This window comes from Tachyglossus aculeatus, chromosome 19 (genome assembly GCF_015852505.1).
Source record: "Tachyglossus aculeatus isolate mTacAcu1 chromosome 19, mTacAcu1.pri, whole genome shotgun sequence".
Classification (NCBI taxonomy): Eukaryota; Metazoa; Chordata; class Mammalia; order Monotremata; family Tachyglossidae; genus Tachyglossus; species Tachyglossus aculeatus.
This window is the reverse complement of record NC_052084.1, coordinates 7,851,851-7,879,274: the sequence shown is the minus strand read 5'-3', so window position 1 is coordinate 7,879,274 and position 27,424 is coordinate 7,851,851. Positions and strand designations below refer to the sequence as shown.

At 43.8% G+C, this 27,424-nt stretch overlaps 1 protein-coding gene across 2 annotated transcripts in view; it reads left to right on the top strand.

Moving 5' to 3' along the window:
- The first annotated feature begins 2,369 nt into the window (after positions 1–2,369).
- Positions 2,370–27,424, top strand: part of MIA3 (MIA SH3 domain ER export factor 3) — a 46,705-nt gene continuing 21,650 nt past the window's right edge. For both annotated transcript variants that reach the window (XM_038761214.1, XM_038761215.1), the window contains exons 1-6: positions 2,370–2,449; positions 7,263–7,396; positions 12,536–12,622; positions 13,584–16,596; positions 17,993–18,274; positions 20,269–20,405. In XM_038761214.1, the coding sequence (XP_038617142.1) occupies position 2,449; positions 7,263–7,396; positions 12,536–12,622; positions 13,584–16,596; positions 17,993–18,274; positions 20,269–20,405 (3,654 nt within the window). In that variant the 5' untranslated portion in view covers positions 2,370–2,448. The remainder of the gene's footprint in view (positions 2,450–7,262; positions 7,397–12,535; positions 12,623–13,583; positions 16,597–17,992; positions 18,275–20,268; positions 20,406–27,424) is intronic.

Below are 27,424 nucleotides of genomic sequence, written 5' to 3'. Positions count from 1 at the left end.
AAAACTTAGAATCAGTGAGGAAGGAGGTGGGACAGACTGGGGTCATCCATTCCTGCCGCATTACTTTCTAATACAGTAGGGTTCCCTATGAATTAGACACCCCCTCCAGAGCTATTACTAGATCCAGATGGGCGTCTAGGTGTGTCGCTTACTTGTTCCTTCTTCTCTGGCCCCTAAAGAGAAGCAGCGTGGCTTAGTGGCAAGAGCCTGGGCTTGGGAGTCAGAGGTCATGGGTTCTAATCACGGCTCTGCCACTTATCAGCTGTGTGACTCTGGGCAAGTCATTTGCTTCTCTGGGCCTCAGAGATCTCATCTGTCAAATGGGCATGAAGACTGTGAGCCCCCACGTGGGGTAAGCTGATGACTTTGATGTGATGGCACATAGTAAGCGCTTAACGAATACCACTATAATTACTATTGTTATTATTATTATTAATAAAGGGAATGGCATTCGGGTGGAGATGAGACTGATTCCAGTGACACTGCCGGGAAGGCTCCCGAGGTGGAGGTGAGTAAAGCCCTGCGCAGGCCCCCGCTCACCCCCCACTCCCCGGGTCCTCTGTAGTAGATGCCGTGGGCTCGGGGCCGGGAAGCGAAGTGGCTCAGTGGAAAAAGCATGGACTTGGGAGTCAGCGGTCATGGGTTCAAATCCCGACTCTGCCACTTGTCAGCTGTGTGACTTTGGGCAAGTCACTTCACTTCTCTGGGCCTCAGTTACCTCATCTGTAAAATGGGGATAAATAATAATAATAATGATGGTATTTGTTAAGTGCTTACCATGTGCAAAGCACTGTTCTAAACGCTGGGGAGGATACACGGTAATCAGGTTGTCCCACGTGGGGCTCACAGTCTTAATCCCCATTTTCCAGATGAGGTAACTGAGGCCCAGATAAGTTAAGTGACTTGCCCAGAGTCTCACACTTGACAGGTGGCGGGGTCGGAATTTGAACCCACGACCTCTGACTCCAAAGCCCGGGCTCTTTCCATTGAGCCACGCTGTGAGCCCCACGTGGGCCAACCCGATCACCTAGTAACCTCCCCATCGCTTACAACAGTGTGTGGCACCTAGTAACTGCTTAATCAATGCCGTCATTATTTTATTATTATTATTATTATGGCAGGGGGTCCATGGCGAGAGGAGGGTGGGAGGAGGAAGAGGAGGGATGCCAGGGCGGGGGTGGGGGGAGTGGGGTTTGTATATACATATATATATACACATACATATATGTATATATATGCATACATGAATATCATCATCAATCGTATTTATTGAGCGCTTACTGTGTGCAGAGCACTGTACTAAGCGCTTGGGAAGTACAAGTTGGCAACATATAGAGACAGTCCCTACCCATATATATGTTCATATATACATATATACATATATGTATATATGTATACATACAAATATATGCATATACATATATACACCTGTATATATGTATATATATGCATGTATGCATATCATCATCAATCGCATTTATTGAGCGCTTACTGTGTGCAGAGCACCGTACTAAGCGCTTGGGAAGTACAAGTTGGCAACATATAGAGACAGTCCCTATCCATATATATGTTCATATACATATATACATATATGTATATATGTATACATACAAATATATGCATATATATAGACACCTGTATATATGTATATATGTTTGTATGTATACACATATACATATATGTATATATGTATACATACAAATATATGCATATACATATATACACCTGTATATATGTATATATGTTTGTACATATTTATTACTCTATTTATTTATTTATTTTACTTGTACATATCTATTCTATTTATTTTATTCGTATGTTTGGTTTTGTTCTCTGCCTCCCCCTTTTCGACCGTGAGCCCACACTGTTGGGTAGGGACCGTCTCTCTAGGTTGCCCACTTGGACTTCCCGAGCGCTTAGTCCAGCGCTCTGCACACAGTAAGCGCTCAATAAATACGATTGATTGAGGGCAGTGGGAGAGAGGTGAGGGTTGGTGACAGAGGGCAGGGGGTGGGTTGTGCCTGGGGGCGGGCGGCCCGGGCAGGGGCCACCGGCTGGCAGGGGAGCCCGGCGCCGCTCTCTGCCCGCCCTCTGTCCGCATCCCCGCCTCTTTCCCAGCGGCATCCTCCTCCCCTTCCTCCTCCTCCTCCTCCCTCCTCCTCCTCCATCATCCCGGGCCTTGCTGACGTGTCTGCCTCGCAGTGCTGCTGCAGAGCCGGCCGCCCCCCTCCCCTCGTCCCCCAGTCCTGCTCCTCCTCCTCCTCCTCCCCCCCACCATCCAACCCTGCCAACATGGCTGCAGCGCGGCACCGGGCCCAGCGGCACCGGGCCGGCTCCCCCTTGGTGGCCCCGGTGGCCCTGGTGGCCCTGGTGGCCCTGGCCGGGGCGCAGCGGCCTCCGGACCGGCGCTTCGCCGCCCTGAAACGCTGCTCGGACGAGGAGTGCAGCAGTGAGTGGGCGCCCCGGGCCCCGCGCCCGAGGGAGAAGGGATTGGGGGGAGGGAGGGAACGGCTCCGGCCTTGGAGAAGGTCCCCCTCGCCCCCCAGGTCAGGGCGGCTGCCTGGCACCGGGCACCGGCCTCAGATCCACCGGCGCCAAGCTAGCTCTCTTCCTCCCTTCAAGGCCCTACTGAGAGCTCACCTCCTCCAGGAGGCCTTCCCACACTCAGCCCCTTCCTTCCTCTCCCCCTCGTCCCCCTCTCCATCCCCCTCATCTTACCTCCTTCCCTTCCCCACAACACCTGTATATATGGTTGTACATATTTATTACTCTATTTATTTTTTACTTGTACATGTCTATTCTATTTTATTTTGTTAGTATGTTTGGTTTTGGTCTCTGTCTCCCCCTTTTAGACTGTGAGCCCGCTGTTGGGTAGGGACTGTCTCTCTATGTTGCCAACTTGGACTTCCCAAGCACATAGTACAGTTTCTGCACACAGTAAGCGCGCAATAAATACGATTGATTGATCCTCCTCCAGGAGGCCTTCCCAGACTGAGCCCCTTCCTTCCTCTCCCCCTCGTCCCCCTCTCCATCCCCCCTCATCTTACCTCCTTCCCTTCCTCACAGCACCTGTGTATATGTATATATGATTGTACATATTTATTACTCTATTTTACTTGTACATATCTATTCTATTTATTTTATTTTGTTAGTATGTTTGGTTTTGTTCTCTGTCTCCCCCTCTTAGACTGTGAGCCCACTGTTGGGTAGGGACTGTCTCTATATGTTGCCAACTTGTACTTCCCAAGCACTTAGTACAGTGCTCTGCACACAGTAAGCGCTCAATAAATACGATTGATTGATTGATTGATCCCACTGCCACTGCCTCCCTCAGTGCGGCCGCTCCTGCCACTTGTGGAGGGGAGCGGTGCCCCCCCCGGGCACCAGCAGACCCTCCCCGGCCCCCCCCGGGCTGCCCACTGCCTCCCACCCACCCCCGACTTGCATCTGGAGTTGTTGATGGGTTGCTAGGCCGACCCACCGACATCCCCTCCAACCCAGGCCGACCCACCGACATCCCCTCCAACCTGCCCCCAGCCTGGAAATGCCACCCCTTGGGCATTATTCATGTGGAGCCAGGAAGGGAACCGGCCCAAATTCCCGGGCACCCACAGGGTCGCAGTCCTGCCTGGGGGCAATTATGATGGAGGCATGGTCAATCAATCAATCAATCATATTTATTGAGCACTTACTGTGTGCAGAGCACTGTACTGAGCGCTTGGGAAGTACAAGTTGGCAACATATAGAGTCAGTCCCTACCCAACAGTGGGCTCACAGTCTAAAAGGGACAGAGAACAAAACCAAACATACTAACAAAATAAAATAATTAGGTCCTCCCTCGGACTGATGAGGCCTGGAGTTTTGGCGTCCAAGCCGCCCCACACCAGGGAGGTTAGATTTGGCCCGCATTTTCTGAAATCTGATGGAGGCCTCGGGTAGGTTGGGCATGGAAACCGAAATAGTTAAGTGGTGGATAAGGGGGTAAGGCTTTTCTGTAGGATGGGTTGATTTAAAACGGAAAGAAGGTTAAGCTTTGAAGACATGGGAGATCGTAAAACCCGAAGAATCCACGGCCTGACGGTTCATTATTTGGAAACACAAAGATATTCGGGAGATCTTAAAACCCAGAGAAGCCAAGGCCCGACGGTTCATTATTTGGAAACACAAAGATATTTAGGAGATCTTAAAACCCGAAGAAGCCAAGGCCCTACGGTTCATTATTTGGAAACACACAGATATTTAGGACATCTTAAAACCTGAAGAATCCAAGGCCCGACAGTCCATTATCTGGAAAAAGATATTTAGGAGATCTTAAAACCTGAAGAATCCAAGGCCCAACAGTTTATTATTTGGAAACACAAATGTATTTAGGAGTTTTCTGTCCACTGTAGAGGAATTGGCTGCCCTTTGTCTGACGCCGATTATTGTGGTCTCTCGTGCTTATTGAAACAAATGAGGTTTTGATACACTGATATCACAGCAAATGAAGAAGTATTATTTTTCCCCTCAAAATTCAAGACCTCATTCCAGATATGGTTTCTTCTTAAAAGGCCACAAATTGTGTTGTTGTTGGTTCTTTTTAAATCATACTCTTAATGTTCCGGTCCCCTTGTAAAAACAAAATTTCAGTATGTGAAGCACCTAAATCAGTGCATCCCTCACAGGAGAAGAAAAAACAAGGAATATTCAACTGGTGTCAGCGAGATTCCCAGAGGTTGTTTTGGAATGAACATAGTGTATTCTTTCCAACCACTTTATGTATGGAGCAAGCATTTAGCTATTTAACATTTACAGGGAGAGCTCATCGTTGAGCTGTCATTTCAGTAAACGCTTCCGTAGAACTGTAATGTTTTAGAGGTTTTGTTTTTTAAAGTTGCCATAGCCTCCTCCCACATTACCAGCCAAAGACTTATTTTCTAGTGGGTTTTTTTTACACTCGGCAAAATATATGTGTTTCCATAAAAAGGGAAAGGTCTAATATCCTGCAAGAACCCATTAAATCTTGAGTTTCCATTCTGGCAGGAAATTGTGAGCTTCTGAGATTTTTCCAAATTTCTGATTGGGACTCGGCAGAGTTGGCAGTCTCTCAGTAAGAACATAAAACCTGCCATTCTTGGGTCAGAACAATGACCTACCCATCCTAGCATGCTGTGCTGGACAGTAGCAACAAGGGACCATGCGATGATTGCCTGTCTTGACATCCCTTCTAATGCTTAAGATACCATCTGCCCCTCCTATAAACTTTCCCTCTGGTGACCCTTTTTGGACCATTAGCCCATAGGTTTATCCAAACCTTTCTTGAGCCTTGTAGTGTTTTTGCTTGTATTCCTGTGATGAATTCTGTGTGGTTACCCTGCTGTGCGGGGATGTGTTTCCTTTTGTTTGTTTTGAACCTACCACCTGCAAGCTCAATACTCCCTCATCTTATCATTAGGGAATTTGGTAACAAAAGTTCCATTTTTGCCCGGCCACCTCTCCGCCATGCTGTGATTTTCTAGTGAAGCCTCCATAGCATCAGGGCCCCACCCAGTCTTCATCTTCCTATCCTGAAGTCTTAAAATCATTTCAGACTGTTCTCATATGGAAATTTCTCCATTCCCCAGTCATCAGGGGGAATCTAGCTCTTTAATTAAGTCTTTTCTAATCTGTAACAACAGAACTGCCCACTGTATTCATTCAATCGTATTTATTGAGCACTTATTGTGTGCACTTATATGTATATATATAGATAGATATAGTCCAGATATGAACATGCATGGTCAATATTCCAGTTGCAGACAAAGCTTTGTTTTACCCCATCCTTAATTTCCTATCCTTTAGCCAGTTGTTTAGTCAATGCAGAGTGTTCAATCAATGGCATTTACTGAGCTCTTATTATCCTACCTCCTTCCCCTCCCCACATCACCTGTATATATGTTTGTACAGATTTATTACTCTATTTATTTTACCTGTACATATTTACTATTCTATTTAGTTAATGATGTGCATCGAGCTTTATTTTTATTTATTCTGATGACCTGACACCTGTCCACATGTTTTGTTTTGTTGTTTGTCTCCCCCTTCTAGACTGTGAGCCCGTTGTTGTGTAGGGACCGTCTCTATTTTGCCAACTTGTACTTCCCAAGCGCTTAGTGCAGTGTTCTGCACACAGTAAGCGTTCAATAAATATGATTGAATGAATGTACTAAGCACTTTGGAAAGTACAATAAAGTAGACACAATCCTAGTCTTTCCAATTCCATGCTTATTTTTTTTAAAAAGACTTTCATAGGGAACCTTGTTTAGAAGCCTTTTGAAAGTCTAAGTATATTTTGTGCACTGTTTCCCCTCTATCCATTTTTATTGATCCCTTCAAAGAACTCAAAGAACTCCAACAGATTAATGAGAAATCATCATCATCATCAATCATATTTATGATTTCCTTTTGCAGATATCAGATTCTCTTTCCCCCAGAAATACTTCCTCTTCATTAATCCTCTCAGATCTGCAATGTCCCTGTATGCTCTCCAGAATGTAATTGAGTGGGGCCTTTTCTTTTATAGATGATTTAATTGAGAAATTCTCGTGGCTGAGCACCTTTTCTCCACTTCAGGAACTGCCCACCTTTGTGGAAAGGGACTAACCTTAAATGTCTCATTTTATAATCAGAGCTCTAAAAACACATGGCAAGTTTTTGGCATCAAAGGAACATAGTTTCTGGTTAATTAAGTCAGATTCTGGTAAGGAGCCTAGCTCTGCCTCAAGTGTAATCGTTCGTTTTTATTGCTGGGAATTGTTTGGGGGTTAGTGCAAGGGAGCTAACAAAGTCCTGAGTTCCGTTCCCAGCTCTGCTTCCATCACTTTATGTGGCTTAGGTTGAATCACTTAACTTCTTTATGTCTCAATTTACTGTCTGTGAAGTGGCCTTTTTTTATCATTAGGATGTGGAGTAGCAATTTAATTTAGTGGCTCGAGCTTTTAGATTAGGAACTAGGAATTCTGGAGTCTATTTCATCTATTTTCCAGCTCTGTCCCCTTGGCTTGCAACTTTACCTTTCTGTACCTACATGTGAAAAGGCAGTAGTGGTACCTTATTCAAGGGGAAGCAATCTCTCCTTCTGTCCCTTAGAGGAAAATATCTAGAAGAGTCTCAAAGAAACGTATCAAAGAAATTGAAGATGCTTCCAAAAATGTAATGACTTGTTAGCAAAGAGCTTTCCCATCCTTGAAGAACAAAATGGAAATGGAAGGAACTAATTACTGATTATTTTTTCTTTTATACAGTGCTAATGTATCGAGGCAAAGCGCTGCAAGATTTCACCGGCCCAGATTGTCGCTTTGTAAATTTTAAAGAAGGGGAAACAGTATATGTATATTACAGGCTAGTAGGAAGATCACCTGAGCTTTGGGCTGGAAGTGTAAGTAGTCCTTAATACATTTTTAAATATTTTTTTCCATCAGTCTGTAGATTGTTACCTCTTAATACTATGTGTCTCATGCATTTTTGCAAGTTTTAAAATGGGTGGCTTGGGGTTGATTCCTTTAGCATTGTGTTCAGGGTATTGCATGCTGTGGGTGAGGAATAAATGTTCTTTTGTAGTGATGATGAAAACCACCTAAAACACTTCCTTTTTATTGTCTCCAAGAAGTTCTGTAAATTTCATGTACTCAAGGCAAGAGTATATGAGTTACCACAAGGAAGAAAGTAGGATGGGTAATGCTTCAGCATGCAAAAGCTTAATTAAACCACATGGTCCAAATATATATATATTTTTCATCCCATGTAATACATTGTTAATATTTGTTTGTGAAAGTTCTCGAAGCCCTTGGAACCGGCGATACCTAATTATCTGTGCTATTTGTAGTCTGTTCCCCGGAGAGCTTCTAGCACTCTCACTGTGTGCTGCAGGACTCTGCTTTTTTGTAAGTGCTTTTAATTGGATTAGGCTGCCATTAACCCTTCCAACACTACCCATTACTTCCTCATCCGACTCCCTGCTGCAGAAAGACAAGCACAGGCTTTTGCTTCTAGTCCTGGTTTTAGAAGTCTTGGTTAGCCATCAAATGGAAGTGCAGTCTTGCTGTCATTAATGGGGGATAGTTTGGCAGGAAACAAAGCAAGGGCTGGGTGCCGCTTCTTTAAGAGTTATGGGTCCGTTGTTTTTAAGCATCTTCTCAGACTGACAGTGTCTTTAGCACTGTTCCAGTCGCAAGGAAAGAAATGATCTCTGACTCCAAGGATTATACTGTAACCAGACTGAAGAACCTGAGGGGAGAAGGTTGATACTTTTTGTTTTTAACAGAATTAGAAAATCAATCAATCAATCAATCGTATTTATTGAGCGCTTACTGTGTGCAGAGCACTGTACTAAGCGCTTGGGAAGTACAAGATGGCAACATATAGAGACAGTCCCTACCCAACAGTGGGCTCACAGTCTAGAAGGGGGAGACAGAGAACAAAACCAAACATATTAACAAAATAAAATAAATAGAATAGATATGTACAAGTAAAATAAATAAATAAATAAATAGAGTAATAAATATGTACAAACATATATACATATATACAGGTGCTGTGGGGAAGGGAAGGAGGTAAAATGGAGGTAAGAGGTAAGAAAAGAACATAGAGCAGACATCTACGTGTCCCCATGCGTTTAGGGAGTGCCACGCTGTCATTTTCTCGGACAACTGAAATCTACCATGTTAATACATAAGGATTTCCAGAAAAGAATCTTCCATTCTAAGGAATTATTTCCTTAATTGAACGTAGATCCTTCATGTTCAATCCCATTTCCTCTCAAGAATATTTTCCTTCATCTTCTCATTGTTATCCTCCATTAATTTGGGGTCTAGTAATGATAACTGTGGTATTTGTTAAGCGTTTACTATGTGTCAGGCACTCTACTAAGCGCTGGGGTAGATACAACAAATCGGGTTGGATAACAGTCCCTGTCCTACAAGGGGCTCATCGTAATCGTAATCTCCATTTACAGCCGGAATTAGAACCCGTGACCTTATGATTCCCAGGTCCGTGCTCTAACCACTACACCAATGCTGCTTCAGTTGAGGGCTCTTGAGTTGCATGGCTAGGAGATTGTAAAGTACAGGTTGGATAGAATTCCTTCTGTTGAGGAGCTCTTAATTTTCCTTCCTCTTAAATATCTAGGGAAGCAACTTTTGATAGTAAACTGCAACTAGAAAGGCATATCTGATGAATAAGGGGAACGTGTGGGCTGAGGAGAAAGTGACGTGACGTAAGTCCATGGTCAGGCTTGGAGTTGAAGCCCAGCTTTTCCTGACTCACAAGCACTACTTTCTGTTTGCCATCTTGGTACCCAGTTTATACCGCAGTGCTGGTCAAGGATTCTTTGCCAGCTTGCCGGCTGGGAGTGCTGCAAGTGCAGCCAGAGTACATCATCAGTAATAATAATAATAGTATTTAAGCACTTACAAGTAGCTAAGCACCATGCTAAGCATTGAGCTGGATAATGAGGCTTTTTCTTCACCTTCCCTCCACTTATACAGGCCCCCAAAAGAAGTGGGTACGGCCCAGATCACTGTTTTCTTTGTGTTTTTTTTTAAATGGAAAATGAGCATGGTGGAAATGAGAGGAGTCCATCCTTTGACCATCTATCCCCAATGAACTTTGGCCCCAAGTTTAAACTAGTTCTCATGGACTGAATTTCAGGAGTGCAGAGCATTTCTAGCAGTAATAATGGTAATAATAATAATAATAATGATAGTGTATATTAGGTATATTATATTAAGGAGGTACAAAGTCCAGCTCCCTTGTCTCGGGCCTATTCTAAGTCAAACCAATGGCATCCTGCCTCCCTGACTCTAAATTGTCTGGAATTGATGAGACTGAGGCTCATTTGTCAGGTTGGTTGGGGAAATTCATCATTACCACCATCAGATTTTCTTGCATAAAAGGAAGGGCTTGTTTTGATTATATCTCGCCCTGCAATAGCCTTCTTCATCTCTCAAAGAGTTTGGATGTTATGAGTGATGGGTGTTTTAGACAAACTTGAATAGAAATTTTTTTCACTTCTTGTTAGAGGGTAAGCTCCTTGTGGGCAGAGAACATGTCACTTCTCTGTGTTATACTTTCCCAAGCCCATTGCATTGTACAGTGCATTGTGCCCAGTGGCCCTCAAATAATATTACTTCTGTTTCATAATGTTCAGGAATGATTAGATCCAATTCTGTGTTTAGACTTTGGGAATTATTCAATAATCAATCAGTCGTATTCCCTTCTAGACTGTGAGCCCGTTGTTGGATAGGGACCATCTCTATATGTTGCCGATTTGTACTTCCCAAGCACAGTAAGTGCTCAATAAATACGATTCAATTGAATAGTATTAATCCAACAGCCACCTATGTGCAGAGCATTGAACTCAGCCCTTGAGAGAGTATGATAGAGTCTTTAGGCATGATCCCAGGTTTCAAGGAGTTTATAATCTAATGGGTTTTCATGCCTTTGATGGGGATATTTAAGAAGTAAATGCTAAACAATGACTGTGCTTTTTCAGCCCTTGTATTCCCTTTACATCTGCAAATGAATAGGTCCAGGCTAATCTTTGATGCAATTCACTCCCACTGTTTTGTATTTCTTTTGTGTCCAAGAACCTCTGAGTAGCGTTCATATTTTCCATTTTGCATTTTTAACAATACAAAGAGCTAGTGATTCAACATTGAACTGCATCAAGTTGTATATTGGTCGGGAGAGATAATGTGTTTATTTGGCAGGTAGCCTGAAAATAGGATGCTCAATGGACATGTCAGTCATAAACGTTAATACTGTGTCATTCTTCGCACTAAGAGTTAAGCTTCTTGTAGGGAGGGGATTGGGTCTGATTGGATTATTTGGTGTCTTCCCCATCCTGAAGCACAGTGTTTGGCACCTAGTAACCACTTAATAAACACCGTCATTACTGTTATGTTCATTTGTGTGTTTTGAACTTCCCAAGTGCTTAGCCCAGTGCATTGCACCCGGTGGCCACATATTAAATGTTATTGCAGCTACTATAAGTTCCCTGAGGTTTTGGCCTTTGGTGTTAGAAGCAATTCGCATTTCGAAATGGAGTTTGGCCTGAGGAACAAGAAGCTTTGAAGAGAAAAAATAATAGTAGGTGACAGAAATTCATTGGGTTTCCCAGTAGGCCAGCTGTTTTTTCCTTTCCCTTTTAGGTAGCTCTCTAAATAGATCAAGCCAATCAGTTTTATTGTAGCAGTTATTTCTCCCTCAGACTCCATTGGAGCTAAGGGGAAATGGGACTCCACCCTGTATATCAACATAGGGTGTAAGACTTCTGAATTCTGGGCTTCAATGGTAAATATTAAACAGTAGAAAATTTCATTTCCTTCCTGAAACAATCAATCAATAATGTTTAACTTGTGACTGTTGTATAAAGAACACTATACTAAGTGTTTGAGAAAGTATAGTAGTGATAAAAGATGCAATCTTTTTATTTCCCTCTTTTTTTAGAAAAGCCTAAATTACTGTGACAAGGAAAACACATTTCCCTGCCATTTTCTCTCATGATTGCACCTATCCAGGTCTTTTGGAAAACTCAGTCTTCTTTTGTGGCTTGATTCCTTCATTATTTTTTCTTCCAGGGGATCCTTTTTGTTTCTGAGGAACTGCAACTTTTACTGCCTGTTTTCCAGTTTCTACTTGATTTATCTCATCTTCATAGCTGTATAACACTATTAATACTGAGTTTCTTAGGGTTGTTAATAAGGATTATAAATGAGATCTTTATTGAGGATCTTTACTTTCAGTAGGAAGTGTTGAGAGCATTTTTTTCTTTGTCTTTTTGCACTTGATCTTTGCAGGACCTTATTTGTTCAACGAATGTTAAGAAAATAGGTACTCAATAAAAAAAAATAGGCAGAGAAGATGTTTTAAATACCCCTCATGTGAGAGGAGATAATTACAGTGTTTAGGTTCAAGGGTTTTCTCCTTAGCAATTTTAATTGGTTTTGAGCTGATATTTTGTTAATAATGAATTTCAAAGAAATTATATTTTTTAACCCCGCTCATTCAGACCAAAAATCCAGTAGTTAACAACATGAAATGTTTTAAGTAAAGAACAGTTGACCTTTGAAGTTTTGCATTATGCCTGTTCTCCTCTCTGCTTTGACTGTGAGCCCCATGTGTGACAGGGACTTTGACCTGATTAACCTGAGCAGTGCACTTAAATTTACCTGGCCTTTGATGGAAAAATTCTGTGATTCACTGGGATGCAAGCTCATTGTGGGCAGGGAATGTATCTTTTATATTGTTGTGTTATACTCTCCCAAGCGCTTAGTACAGTGCTCTGCACACAGTAAGCTCTCAATAAATACGATTGGTTATTGTGCAAGATCTCAGATGTTTTAAATGCAATTTAACATGAGTATTAGTACTAGTAATAGTCTTTTTTAAGCACTTACTGTGGGCTGTAGTCAGTGCTGGGAAAGCGTATATAAGTGGACATTAAAAATTGAATTAAATCTACATCTTGTGGAAGTTTTATTCCTATTTTTCTCTCTTCTTTTTTCTTTACTGACAGGTTGGCAATATGTTTGGGTATTTTCCAAAGGATTTCATTGAAGTAAATCATGAATATTCTGACAAAGAGCTAGAGCTACCAACAGACGTGAGTTTTGGTTTGTGATTTTAAAATTTTGGATGGAGATTTTTATTATTTGTTAGCTAATATTTAAAAGTCTTTAAAAATTATTTTTCAACCAGTAAATCAATCTATCGTATTTATTGAGCGCTTACTGTGTGCAGAGCACTGTACTAAGCGCTTGGGAAGTACAAGTTGGCAACATGTAGACACAGTCCCTACCCAACAGCGGGAGTTTGTGTTTCAATTTTGGGGGTTTTTTTTCCTCCTTTTGAATGCCAGCACATTTTCCTTTGAGAAGGGGAAGCTTGAAGTGGGATTTCAAAAATCACTATGTGATCTGAAAGAAATTGGAGAAATGTATGGCCGTTTAATCCAGAGATTTTTTTCAATCATTAAAGAAAGCTGTATTCCTGCATTCTCAAAGTTTCACCATCATGAACCTTGATGCGATAATTTGGGCTGGAAGACTTGTTACATCTACCACACACTAATTTGTGGCTATGGAGTTCAAGAAGAGAGAGATAGAGGTGGCTATACTGCCTGCTCTGACTCCTGAACCAGTTCTGAGCCTATTTCAAGTGCAGTCAGAAACTCCTGCCTAATATGGTCCCAGGAGTTCCTGGGCATTGTAGGGGCCACAGCACAAATAAGTTAGGTAGCCCATATTCAGCTCGGTTAGAGGGAACTAGTCTGTAGCCCACAGGCCATATTTTGTGCAGGTCTGCCCTAAAGGAATTCCTCTTTGAGTCTGAATTGGACAGAACTAGTGAGCTCAGGTCCTATTGGCTCCTATTCCTCTGTAGACTGTCCTCTTTGACGTTTCTTTAAATAATCACCTACCATCCCTAACATTTCCCCTCTGCATCCCTAGATTTGTTTCTCATTACCTATTATGGACTTCAGCTATGAATTTATCCAAACCCTTCTTGATTTGATTTTATATTTTTGGCATCTGTGACAGACTAGTTTTGTTTTGCCTTTTCAGGAGACAGATTTCGTTTGTTTTGATGGAGGAACAGATGATTTTGATAACTATAATGTGGAAGAGATTTTAAAACTCCCCAAAGAAACAGTAAGTAGCTTAGGAGAATCAGAATTGGACAGTTCCAAAATGGGAGCTTCAGAGAAAACCCTTGAAGAAAATGAGGAAGAGGATGTTGAGGGGATAGATCCCGGAGAGCCTCTTGAAGTGTTTAAAGATAAGAACTTGGAGCCTACTCCAGCCGAAGACAGCAATGTTCTTGCCAAAGCAGAAGGAAAAGGCAGTTTACCTTCTGGAAACACTAAGAATGTAGAGGAAGACCCAGTGACCCAGAGAGATCGCTTCCTTGTAAATAGTCACACTGACTATCTTCAGGAAAACCAAGCTTCACTGGACCCCTCCGAAGAAATGCTGCAAGATAAATTTAAGGTGCCAGAAAATGAAAATGCCAAAAATAGCAATGTTTCTCAGACCTCTCAAGAGAGGGAGGAGACTGAGACCAATAAACTTTTGAAGCAGGAAATGTCTGTGGATATCAAAACAAAATTTGGCTCAACTGCAGATGCGCTTGTTTCTGACGATGAGACAACCAGACTTGTTACTTCATTAGAAGATGATTTTGAGGAGGAATCAGATGTCGATTATCATAAAGCCGAAGAGGAGGAAGATCTGGAACCCTTTGAGGAGCTGCCATTGCTCACTTTTGCAAATAGAGAAAAGAAAAAGTTGGAGTCTGAGAAATATGCAACAAGCGAAAAGCTTTCTGATTTGGAATCAGATGAAGATGCTGCTAAAGAGTTAACCCAGCCTGGAGCAGGTGAAAGGAAGAATGATAAAAATATATTGACATCTTTGGGAGACACCATCTTTTCTATTGTCAGGGGAGGTGAAGAAATAAGAGATGACTCAGATCTGGATGGAACTGATTCAGAGGAAGAAAAGGATGAAGATGAAGAAATAGTACCAACCGGTAAAGAAAAGGCAGCAGCACTAAAAGGCCACATTGGAGAACTAAATGGAGAGGACACTCTTCTGAACATAGAAGTGTCTGCAACAAATAATAACCAGGACCCAGAGGACATTCTTGAAGAGGGCCCAGAAGAATTGGAAAAAATTCAGGGATTTGAAGAGGAGCTGTCAGAAGATGGAATACGATTCCCAAATGAGGAACTAAAAGAGAATCTTGTAAATGACCCCTCTCATGGAAATTTTCCTAAATCTACCTCAACAGTTGAGAAAAAGGGAACAAGTTTAAAAGCACGCATTGAAGATAATCCAAAAGATGCGCCCCTTGAAATCGCCAGAGAAGGAGTGCTCCAAAGGGAAGAGTTCAGAGGACCGGATTTGAAAAATAGCTTAGGGAGTGAATCACAACACAAAGCTCTGTGGAAGGCAATAAAAGGGAAAAAATTAGCCAATGAGCAGCAATCTCTAAAAGTCTCAACACTTTTAGGGGATAACCTCCAAAGTGCGTCCAAAAGAGATATGGAAGGGGTAATAGCACCTGAAAGTGAACTAGACCAGGGAGCAGTGGCAGTGGAGACCCAAAGAAAGGAACTTAGGCAGGCAGCTGTGCCCAAAACCCCAAATCAAACGAACTTTTCTCCTATGGGTCAAACCACTTTGCCAGGAGAGCAGGGAGAAAAAGAGGCCTCCAACCTGGCAAAAGATCTTTCCCGACCTCCCAAAAGAGAAGTGACAGTAGAGTTCTATGAGCAATTAGATGAAGAGGTTGAACACTCGGAGGAAAAATTCAGCCAACATGGGTTCAAAAATGGAGGTGACAAAATTCAAGGGAATGCAGTGGATGAAAGTCTCATGAGTCACAAATCACCAGAGAGCATGCTCCATGAGGACAAAGAGATCTCTCAGGAAGAAGGAAGAACCAGGGATCCTAAAGAGGAAGGTAGAGATCAACCTCTTTACAGAGAAGAAGCAGATATCCAGGTAGAAGAGCCACAATCTGAAGGTGATGACTTTCACCTGTCTGAAGAACTATTGGAGGATGAAAATGCTGCCAGCGCTAAATTCTCTAAAGAGCCCCTTGCTGGGGACCAAGGTGGCAAGTTAAATGTTGATGTGCAAATGCCCGAGGGAGCTATTCTCGGTACTCTTAATCCTGTTTTTAAAGAAGAAGCCAAAGAGGAGGTGAATGTGACTTCAGAGCCTGAGAAAAAAGCTAGCTTGCAAGGTTCAAGTGAGGCTGGGCTCGAAGGACAGAATGTTAAAATGAGCAAGCCAGCTGGCATGAATATGGCGAAAGAAGAGGGGAGTTATCTTGAAATCAGAGAATCAGCTGGCCCCCCAGCTGCAGGTGATACTCTAGCCAAGGATAAAATTCAGGTTCAGGGTGTTGATGAAGGGACGTGGCCTCCTGGTGCTGATTACCTCCAAACTGAGGATTTGGAATTGAAAAACAAAAGAGGCCTCAACCTCACAGAAGAATCTGAGCCACGGGATCCCTTCCAAGAAGAGACGGAAGTCTTGCAGAACTTCGCTGATCAAGGAAGTGAAGAAGAGCAACACTCAGACTCTGCCGAGCTTGATGATACCCTGATCCGGAAAAGAGCCAGGGATCCAGAATATAGTGACACCGTGAAACAGCTGCCTCTAATCAGGGGCTTCCTGGATGAAAAGCGGATAGATAGGTTGAAAAAGTATCTCAAGCCTCAGCAACTTTTCCAGCTGGAGTCCATGTTTCATGACATGGAATGGGAGCTGGAGCTGGTTCAGAGAGACAGCCTGGCCCAGGATATGGAAAAGGCACTGGATGCAGTCTTTCACTCTTCTGAATCAAACATCCTGGATGTTGTGGAGAAAATGTTAGACTCAAGGGTAGTGGAAAACAAAGAACTGGGAATGAAAAACCTACAGATGTTTGATGAAGAGACCGCCCTGCTCGATGATGTTCAGGACTTGATCTATTTCATCAGATACAAACACTCTTCAGGGAGTGAAAGTACCCCATTGGCATCTCCAGAGTCCCCAGAGGAAAGTCCTAAAATACTTGTCACAGGTAAAATTCTAACTTGTTTTCTTCTGGGGTTAGGTCAGGAGAAATCAACAAGAAGGGAGTTCTGTTAAGTTAGTGGCATGAGCCTTTCTTGCGTTTAGTCTGCAGAGTAAAGAGTGTTTCATATTGTGAAAATAGATAAGCACTGTAGTGTCCCAGGCAACAGTCCCTCCCCGCTTCTCCTGTCCCCCCCCCGGTTTTGCAGAGAGCTAGGAGACCATCCCTTTCACCCCCAGGGTAGCTGGTTTCTCTGGTGCAATACATATCAAGTTCAGTGAAATGCTCAGAACTGCAAGTTTTCCTTTGCATTTCAATAAGCCATCTAGTCAGGTCTTAACTCTGCTGAAATGGAGATGAATAATAATGATTATTAAACTAAGCCCTGACACCTTCTGAAAATACTTCTTTCATACAGAATAAAAAAGCACATTTTTATATATGTTCTTAATAGAGAAAGGAAGAAAAACCTTAAATTCAGAAGAGCAGCCCCTTTTAGCCAAAATCAATTAATTTTTATTCCTTAAGATTCAGCTTCCTCAAATCTTGGTTGATATTAACACAACTAGGCCCTTTCACTTTGTAAAAACATCTGGGCATCTTTCCAAAGTCCCTTTCTATATGTCACCTTAATCTGCTAAAACAGATGATCAGAGATAACTTTACTGGGGTTCTATGTGGCCACGCCAACATTTGGGTGACTTCCCCTCTTTAAAAACAGGTTTCTCTCCCTCCAGAATAGCTTCACCCCCACAGGATTCCCATGATTTTTTTCCTTTCTCAGGCCCCACCTCCACTCTGCCCTCTCACTCCCACTCATACTTCACTTTTTCCACTCGTGGCTAGGCCTTTTTGGACTCCCTAAGGATCAAGGGAGTCAGCACCTCCACTAGTGGCCCCATACATAATTGCCAGGTGTCTCCCTGTGGCCTTATCAAAAGTGAAGGCTCTGCACTCCCCTCCACCCCCTCACCCCTCCACCTTTTTTCTACCCACCCTCCCCACAACATCCCCCCCCGCCCCCAAACCAGGTAGTGGTTGGGGTGGGGAAAGGGAGGACTCTCCAGAGAGCGCTTGCTCTTTGAGTCCATTTCCACCTATCATCCTGAAACAGCTGGGTTCATTCTGTTTTGGGACTTGAACCTAGTGTTAAGAGCACAATTTTGCCTGGTATAATTCCCAGTGAAATCACCTCACTTGTTTCCTCCCTTTCTCCCTTCTGAGCCTGATTTTAGGCCCCAGTGGCTGTATTTGAGAACCACTAGACTAAAATTATTTAAGGAGAAAAGAACAATTTACCTACATGTAGTGAATTGTTGAGAACCTGCAAGTTACTGATAGTTTTAACCCATGGCCTATCCCATGTAACCCATGTAAATTCTGTCATCTCCTGTAAACCAAGAAACAGAACACAACAGGCAGCGGGACTGGAGCCCAGCAGTAGCCGAAGAGAATGAAGAGAAGTCCCCACCCCAGGAAGACAAGAGTCCAAAACAGGAAGACAAGAAGCCACCTCAAAATGCAGGAGTTAGAATTCCTGAATTGAAAATGCCTGAGGAGGATCTAGGCATCTTGGATGAGACCGGCCATTTAGATGCAAGAGAAATTGGAGATTCCAGTGACTCAGAAGATGGACTCTCAGACCAAACTTCCTCAGTGAAAAGTATTGATGATTTATCAGAAGGTAAGGCTGTCCAGTTTTCTCTAGGCTTTGCAGGTAATTGAGATTATGTAGGCCCTTCCTACATAAGGTGGCGATTTACCTTGTGCCATGTGAGAAGCAGCGTGGCTCAGTGGAGAGAGCCCGGGCTTTGGAGTCAGAGGTCATGGGTTCGAATCCCGGCTCCACCGCGTGTCTGCTGTGTGACCTTGGGCAAGTCACTCAACTTCTCTGAGCCTCAGTTACCTCATCTGTAAAATGGGGATTAAGACTGTGAACCCCACATGGGACAACCTGATCACTTTGTATCCCCCCCAGCACTTAGAACAGTGCTTTGCACATAGTAAGCGCTTAACAAATGCCAACATTATTATTATATTATTATTATTATGTGTGCCGCTGTCCCGAGGCATACGTCATGACCACCCCGCTGCTGCTGAAAGCCATATGCAAGTGCAGTCAGATGGAGTGCTCTTTCCCCCAGCTCTGTGCCAGCTACTATATACTTAACCACCAACCTAGCTGTGACCACGCCTCTCACATAGGCTCCCCATAGGTTCCCCTTGGAGTCCTTCCTCTCCTCCTCAGCTGTGAGAATGGACACAGGGACAGAGAGGGGCAGTTTGGGCCCATGAGACATTGCCAGTACTGCCACAACACACCTCTTCTCCCTCTTTTCCTGCCCTATTGCTGGCTGGGTTGGGGAGGAGAAGAGGGTCAGGGTGATGTGACAGAGCCAGCTGTGCTGGTAATATCAGCTGTGGCCATGACTGAATTAAAAAAATAATAATACTGGAGCTGGGGAAGTGAGGGGGAATCTGATTCTGAGGACCAGAGGTCAGGAAAGCCCCTAAGAACAAGGGAGGATAATAAATGAGAGATGGAGGCATGTGCAGTATAATTTTTAGTTAACAGTAGGGCCTGATCATTATGATGGGGCCAGTTGGGGGCAAAATGTAACACACTGCATGTAAACCTATGAAAAAATGAACCTCAGAGTGGCTCCGTGTTTTTGAGGCGCACACCAAAAGTGTGTTGTGGGATATGCTTGTATTTTGTTGGCATGATGTATTATGATTTAATCGTTTGTTTAAGGTAGTTCTTTGGCAATTCTGCTCAGCAGATAGGAATGGTGTTGGGGAATGAGCAGTCTAGAAAAGAGGGATGTGATTGTAGCTTCAGGTAATCTTGTACTTAGGACTCTAAATATTTTACTAGTGTTTATTCTTATTCTAAGGTTGAGCAAGGGGGCTCTGTTTCCCTTCTGTTTGATGGTTGCAGTGGAGACCAGTAAGAGTGAGATGGAGACTGCTACTAATTAGTGGACCAGCAGTTGGGAGCCAGTCTTGCTGGGAGTGGGGGGACAACTGTCCCAAACCACAGTGTTTGCTGTTGATATATATATCATTTTTGTTTCTCTTTATTGTTCACTGTGGAACACGAACATTAGGTAATTTCACTTATTGATGCATACATTTTTAATTTTCAGGGAACTTCTTTTTAACTTTAGACCCGTTACATGCCATAGGAATGCAATGAAAAAAAAATCGCGAATAATGTTTAGCATTGCTCTGAGTGATGACACACCATTCTTCAAAAATCCCAGGACATTCACTACCACATTTATATAGGAAATGGTATTTCCATCTGTTGTTAGACCTGAGAAAGTAACAAATTAACCCTGACTATAAAGTCAAGATGCTGTCTAATTTGGGGGTTTCATTCTGAATTCCCCTATCAGAAGAGCTGCTGCCTGTATTGCGTTGGCTACTGTATTCATTCATTGAATTGTATTTATTGAGTGCTTACTGTGTGTAGAGCACTGTACTAAGTGCTTGGGAAGTACAAGGTAAGGAAGTGATAATGTTATTCTTTTCAATTCTCCCACATAATACTGTTCTCTAGGAAAGTCACTCATAAGGCTAGTTGTGTTTTAAATTGTTGCAAAGGAGTGGATGAGAGAAAATCGAATTCTAAAATGCAATCACAGACCATGCTGACTTCTCTTTTGTTCCTAGGGATAATTACCACTGAAAAAGATACTGCAGACTTGGAAGGGCAACTAGAAACACCTCCTGAAGTGTCACAGGTTTTTGCAGCTTTGGAGAGTGCAGTACTTGCAACTAAAGAAAATATGAAACCATTTGCTGAAATTGTAAGTAAGACCGTTAAGGTCATTTTAAATGGTCCATAAATTTGGATGAATTTGCTTCAATGTGTGTTAAACTTAAGCATTTTGGGGTTTCAAAAATTTGTGTTGCATGATATTAAAAATGCAGGTAATTGAAGCTTTGTCTCTGCACAAAAAAAAAATCCCAAGTTCAGAGCCTTATGAATGGAAATTCAGTTTGCTCATTATGAATTTGCATAGCATTGGCAGGTTATTTTTAATGGATTTTGCTCCCTCTGCTGGTATTTGTTAGTCATTTTAAATAGCTTTTTTTGTAAACAAATGAGGTTGCCATGAAGTTTACAGGATTTATGAAGAATGTGCTTTAATGAGATCAAAAATTTTTGTTAGGAGGTTCAGATCAGTAAAATAACACAATGTGCCTTTCTAAGAAATATGAAGGTCAAGGGAACAGTGCTTGGCATATAGTAAAACTGCATTAATAATTATTACTATTCATCAGTTTAGAAGGCCCTCCCAAGAGAGCTCCTCTCTCCTGCCTTAATAATAATAATAATAATATTTAAGTGCTTACTACGGGTCAGGCACCGTACAAAGGGGAAGCAGCGTGGTTCAGTGGAAAGAGCATGGCTTGGGAGTCAGAGGTCGTGGGTCCTAATCCCGGCTCCGTCACTTGTCAGCTGTGTGACTTTAGGCAAGTCACTTCACTTCTCGGTGCCTCAGTTACCCCATCTGTAAAATGGGGATGAAGACCGTGAGCCCCATGTGGGACAACCTGATTACCTTGTATCTCCCCCAGCACTTAGAACAGTGCTTGGCACATAGTAAATGCTTAATGAATACCATTATTATTATTGTTACTAGGCACTGGGGTACTGGGGTGAATACAAGCAGAACAGATTGGACACAGTCCCTATCCCATGTGGGGCTCACTTTCTCAGTCCCCATTTGGCAGATGAGGTACAGAGAAGTGACTTGCCCAAAGTCACACAGCTGACAACTGGCAGAGCTGGGATTTGAACCCATGATCTCTGACTCCAAAGCCCGTGCTCTTTTCCACTGAGCCACGCTGCTTCTCTGCACAAATGCCATTATTATTAGTAAATAATACTGTGAGCCCAGTGTTGGGTAGGGACCGTCTCTATATGTTGCCAACTTGTACTTCCCAAGCGCTTAGTCCAGTGCTCTGCACACAGTAAGCGCTCAATCATCATCATCATCATCATCAATCGCATTGAGTGCTTACTATGTGCAGAGCACTGGACTAAGCACTTGGGAAGTACAAATTGGCAACATATAGGGACAGTCCCTACCCAACATTGGGCTCACAGTCTAAAAGGGGGAGACAGAGAACAAAACCAAACATACTAACAAAATAGTTAGTAAATCAATCAGTAAATACAATTGTTGTGGCAAATGCCATTATTAGTAGTAAATAATACTGTGAGCCCAGTGTTGGGTAGGGACCGTCTCTATATGTTGCCAACTTGTACTTCCCAAGCGCTTAGTCCAGTGCTCTGCACACAGTAAGCGCTCAATAAATACGATTGATTGATGTGGCGAATGCCATTATTATTAGTAAATAATACTGTGAGCCCACTGTTGGGTAGGGACCGTCTCTCTATGTTGCCAACTTGGACTTCCCAAGCGCTTAGTCCAGTGCTCTGCACACAGTAAGCGCTCAATAAATACGATCGATGCGGCGAATGCCATTATTATTAGTAAATAATACTGTGAGCCCAGTGTTGGGTAGGGACCGTCACTCTGTGTTGCCAACTTGGACTTCCCAAGCGCTTAGTCCAGTGCTCTGCACACAGAAATCCGTTTCTCCACGGAGATAGCTGGCTGCCGGGTTTTCCAACACAGGTTTCGGTGGAGTCCTGGCAGCCCTGGGCCCCAGGCGGCCATTTGTGAAAAACAGAAAAGACACATGGGGGCAGGGGAGGGAGGTGCTTTTGGGGGAGCAGGGGCCAACGTGGAGAACCAAAGCCCGTCGGGCAAGATGGTGCTCCTGGCCCGAGCCTTGACCTCTGGGGAGACCCTTTAACCTTCAGGGCCTCGTGGGGGCTGACCTTGCTCCCCGACCGGTGCCCGGGTTTGGGATCCACGGTGGGGGCAGAGGGCGGTGCGGGGATCCATTGCCCTCCTTAATTCGGGTTATGAGAATAAACCTCCTCCCCATCTTAGAGAGATTTAGTCAAGTGTGTTGGTGGGGCACTTTGGGTCAACTGAGGCTTGGGGAGGGGACAGCCTGTCCTATAAAAGAATAACAATTGTGGTATTTAAGTGTTTACTATGTGTCAGGCACTGTTCTAATAATAATATTGCCATTTGTTAAGCGCTTACTATATGTGCCAACCACCGTTCTAAGCGCTGGGGGGATACAAGGTGATCAGCTTGTCCCACGTGGGGCTCACCGTCTTCACCCCCATTTTACAGATGAGGGAACTGAGGCTCAGAGAAGGGAGGTGACTTGCCCAAGGTCACACCGCTGACAAGTGGCAGAGCTGGGATTCGAACCCATGACCTCTAAGCGTTGGGGTATATGCGAGCTATTAGGTTGTATTTTACTTGTCCATACCTATTCTATTTATTTTATTTTGTTAGTCTGTTTGGTTTTGTTCTCCGTCTCCCCCTTCTAGACTGTGAGCCCACTGGTGGGTAGGGGCTGTCTCTAGATGTTGCCGACTTGAACTTCCCAAACGCTTAGTCCAGTGCTCAGCACACAGTAAGCGCTCAATCAATACGATTGATTGATTGCTGACAGGAAGGCGGGAGTCTTGGTTCCCCCCGCCGCTCCCGAGTTGGTTTGTTCCGCTTGGAATGGTTTGGCCCGGCGGGCCCCCCCCCCCCCCCGGCGCGCGCGGCCCTCCTCGGACGGCGGCGCGCGGTGATGACGTCAGGGGGCGGCGGTGAGGGCAGTGAGGTCGGCTGCCCGGCCTCGGGCCTAGTTGACGTGTTAGTGCGGGAGGGGCGGGCTCAGGCGGCGATCACCCGCCGCGGCTCCTGAGGAGAAAGACGACGACGAGGAGGAGGAGGAAGAAGAAGAAGAAGCCGTCCGCCCCCCTCGGCCCGACGCGGGCCGTCATGGACCCGTCCGGCCCCACAGGCCCCGACCTCCTGGACCCCCTGGCCCTGCTCTACGCCGCCCTCACGGCCGGGCTGCTGGAGGTCAGCCAACTTGTGTGTGTGTGTGTGTGTGTATATATATATATATACACGTATATATACACATACATATATATGTACATATATACATACATATATGTACATATACATGCATATATACATATATGTGTATATATGTACATATGTACATATATGTGTACATACAACTTGTACTTACACATATATATGTATGTATATATGTACATATGTACATATATGTGTACATATGTACACATATATACATATACATATGTATATATGTACACATATATATGTATATATGTACATATATATACATGTATATGTATATATATGTACATATATATACATATACATGTATATGTATATATATACATATACATGTATATATGTATATATACATGTATATGTATATATACATATATGCATGTATATGTATATATATACATATATACATGTATATGTATATATATGTACATATATATACATATACATGTATATATATGTACATATGTACACATATATGTACGTATGTACATATATACATACATATATATATGTAAGTACAAGTTGGCAACATATATATGTTGCCAACTTGTACTTCCCAAGCGCTTAGTCCAGTGCTCTGCACACAGTAGGCGCTCAATAAATACGATTGATGAGGAGGAGGAGGAGGTCAGCGCGACCCCCGACCCCTGGGGACCCACCCACTCCCGCCCGGGCCGGGACGGACGGACGGACGGACGGAGGGAGGGGCCGGGGACCCGGGCAAAGGTAAAGGGCGTGAACCGGCGCACCTCGGACAACAAAAGGCCCTTCCACCGGACCCCGCTGCCCGCCTTAGTGGAAAGAACCCGGGCTTGGGAGTCAATCAGTCGTATTTATTGAGCGCTTACTCTGTGCAGAGCACTGTACTAAGCGCTTGTACTCCTCACCCTGGGCTTCAAGGCTGTCCATCGCCTCGCCCCCTCCTACCTCCCCTCCCTTCTGTCCTTCTCCAGCCCAGCCCGCCCCCTCCGCTCCTCTGCCACCGCTAATCTCCTCACCGTTAGGCCTCGTTCTCGCCTGTCCCGCCGTCCATTCCCCGGGCCTGGAATGCCCTCCCTCTGCCCATCCGCCCAGCTCGCTCTCTTCCTCCCTTCAAGGCCCTACTGAGAGCTCACCTCCTCCAGGAGGCCTTCCCAGACTGAGCCCCTTCCTTCCTCTCCCCCTCGCCCCCCCTCTCCATCCCCCCCCGTCTTACCTCCTTCCCTTCCCCACAGCACCTGTATATATATATATGTCTGTACATATTTATTACTCTATTTTACTTGTACATGTCTATTCTATTTTATTTTGTTAGTATGTTTGGTTTTGGTCTCCGTCTCCCCCTTTTAGACTGTGAGCCCACTGTTGGGTAGGGACTGTCTCTCTATGTTGCCACCTTGTACTTCCCAAGCGCTTAGTACAGTGCTCTGCACACAGTAAGCGCTCAATAAATACGATTGATTGGGAAGTACAAGTTGGCAACATATAGAGACGGTCCCTACCCAACAGGGGGCTCACAGTCTAGAGGCAGAGGTCGTGGGTTCTAATCCCGCCTCCGCCCCTTGTCAGCCGTGGGACTTCGGTCCGGTCACTTTGCTTCCCTGGGCCTCAGGTAAAACGGGGGTGAAGACCGTGAGCCCCACGTGAGACAACCTGATCACCTTCTACCCCCGCCCCCAATGCTGAGAACAGTGTTTGGCACATAGTAAACGCCTAACAAATGCCGTCATTATTATTAAGAAAAGGGCCTTCCGCCGGACCTCTCTGCTTGGCTTAGTGGAAAGAGCCTAGGCTTGGGAGTCAGAGGTCGTGGGTTCTAATCCCACCTCCGCCCCTTGGCTGCTGTGTGACCGTGGGAAATTCACTTCACTTCTTTGCCTCAGTGCCCTCATCTGTCAAATGGGGATTACGATTGTGAGCCCCTTATGGGGACAACCTGATTACCTTGTATCTACCCCGGCACTTAGAACAGTACTTGGGCACATAGTAAGCACTTAATAATGATGGTATTTGTTAAGCGCTTACTATGTGCCCAGCACTGGGTAACAAATACCATCAGTATTATTATCTTTCCGCATTTCACTTTGCACTTCAAGGGTCTCCTTTGGGGCCACGGGAAGGAATGTGGAGGGAGAAACTCTGACCCGATATTAAGATTCTTACCCCCGTTTCTCACTTTCTCCAGTCACTGGAGAGAGAGAAGTGAAGACTGATGAGGAGAAGGGACTGTGTCTGCTAATTGTGTTGTATTGTACTCCCTTAAGCGCATAGTACAGTGCTAACTAAATATGATTGATTAGAGGGCCGGTTGAGGTGAGAGATCAAGGGGATGATGTATCCGAGGGTCCTGGAAGCCGGTTTTATGATCTTAATGAGCACCCCTATGCTATAACTGTTCAGAAGTAATAAAGCAGAAAACCTGCATCAAGTCAATAGCTTTGTAAAGATTTTAGTCATCCAAGTAAAAGTCAGTGATTTGTATGGAAAATCTTGGCGACATTGAAAGTGAGTAATATAAGATGGTTTTATCCTCTTTTTGTAGGGGCTGGTAATATTTTGCCTTATCAAGAATGGTTATGTAAAATCTTAAAAGGAATTCGTAGCAAAAAAGAACTACGCTTATTATTTTATTGTGCTAGCTTAAACTGATGCATAGTAAGTCAGAACCAAAGTTTATTCATTGCTGCTTCTGTGTTTTGTATTCTTGTCACTGGTACTATATCCAAGAACATTTTTTTTTTATGCTTGTTAGGATTTATAAGTGAGCTAGACAATTTCCTGAATAAGCTGATCAGCAAGGGAGTCCCCAAATTTTTAAACATCATTTATCAGAAAAATGTCATGGACTAGCTAAACTACTTAGAGTCTTTGTCACCCATTTTGGACCCTGTGGACTTAAAACTCCCTGACTCTAAACTCTGTCATTTCCATTCCCACCACCTTCATTTTTTGGCATTTCATAGCATGGATGCTTGTTCAGTCATGTTTACTGTATGTACCTTAAGGTGTTTTATTATTCTCAGTTCAAGTCTAACAGCATGGCCTAGTGGAAAGAGCATGGGTTGGGGGTCAGGAGTACCTGGGTTCTGATCCTGGCTCCACCATCTGCACCTCAGTTTCCTCAACTGCAGAATTGGAATTCAGTAGTTATTCTCCCTTCTACTGAAGACACGAGGTCCGTGTGTTTAACCTGATTAACTAGTATCTGTCCCGTTAGTGCAATGCTAAGCACGTTAAAAGGACTTAACAAATACCACAAATTACTATTTTTCTTCTTGATATTAACACAGTGTATGTGTGTTTAAGAAGCCGGCATTAAGAAAGCTTGCATTTTAGTTTTCATGCCATGGCCAAAGCTGGTTGTATCATCAAATGGTATTTATTGAGCGCGAATTAAGTTTTGGCAAGGGGGAAAGACATGAGCAAAAGTTGGCTGGGAAAGGGATGCAAATAAGGCACAGTGAACATTTAAATGTGGGAGGAACACCAAAGATGAGTGGGAAAAGGGATAAATAGGAGGGAGAATGCTGTAAAGCCAGTGGTCAGGAACTTCTAACTGCTACAAGGAAGAATGGGCAACTGTTGGAAGCTTTTCAGTTGTGGAGAGATATTTGCAGAACAGTGTTTTTAAAAAAAAAACGTTCCAGGCATCAGACTGAAGTATAGATTGGAGATAGGGAGATGAGTGAGGAGGCTGGTGCAGAGGTTTAGTCAGGATCTACACTATAAGCTCCTTGTGCACAGGGAATGTGCCTGCCAATCCTTTTTTATCGTACTCTCCAAATCAGTACAGTGCTGTGCCCTCAGTAAGTGCTCAGTGAATATGATTGATCTGACAAGTGCCTAGACCAGCATGATGGCTGTTTGGA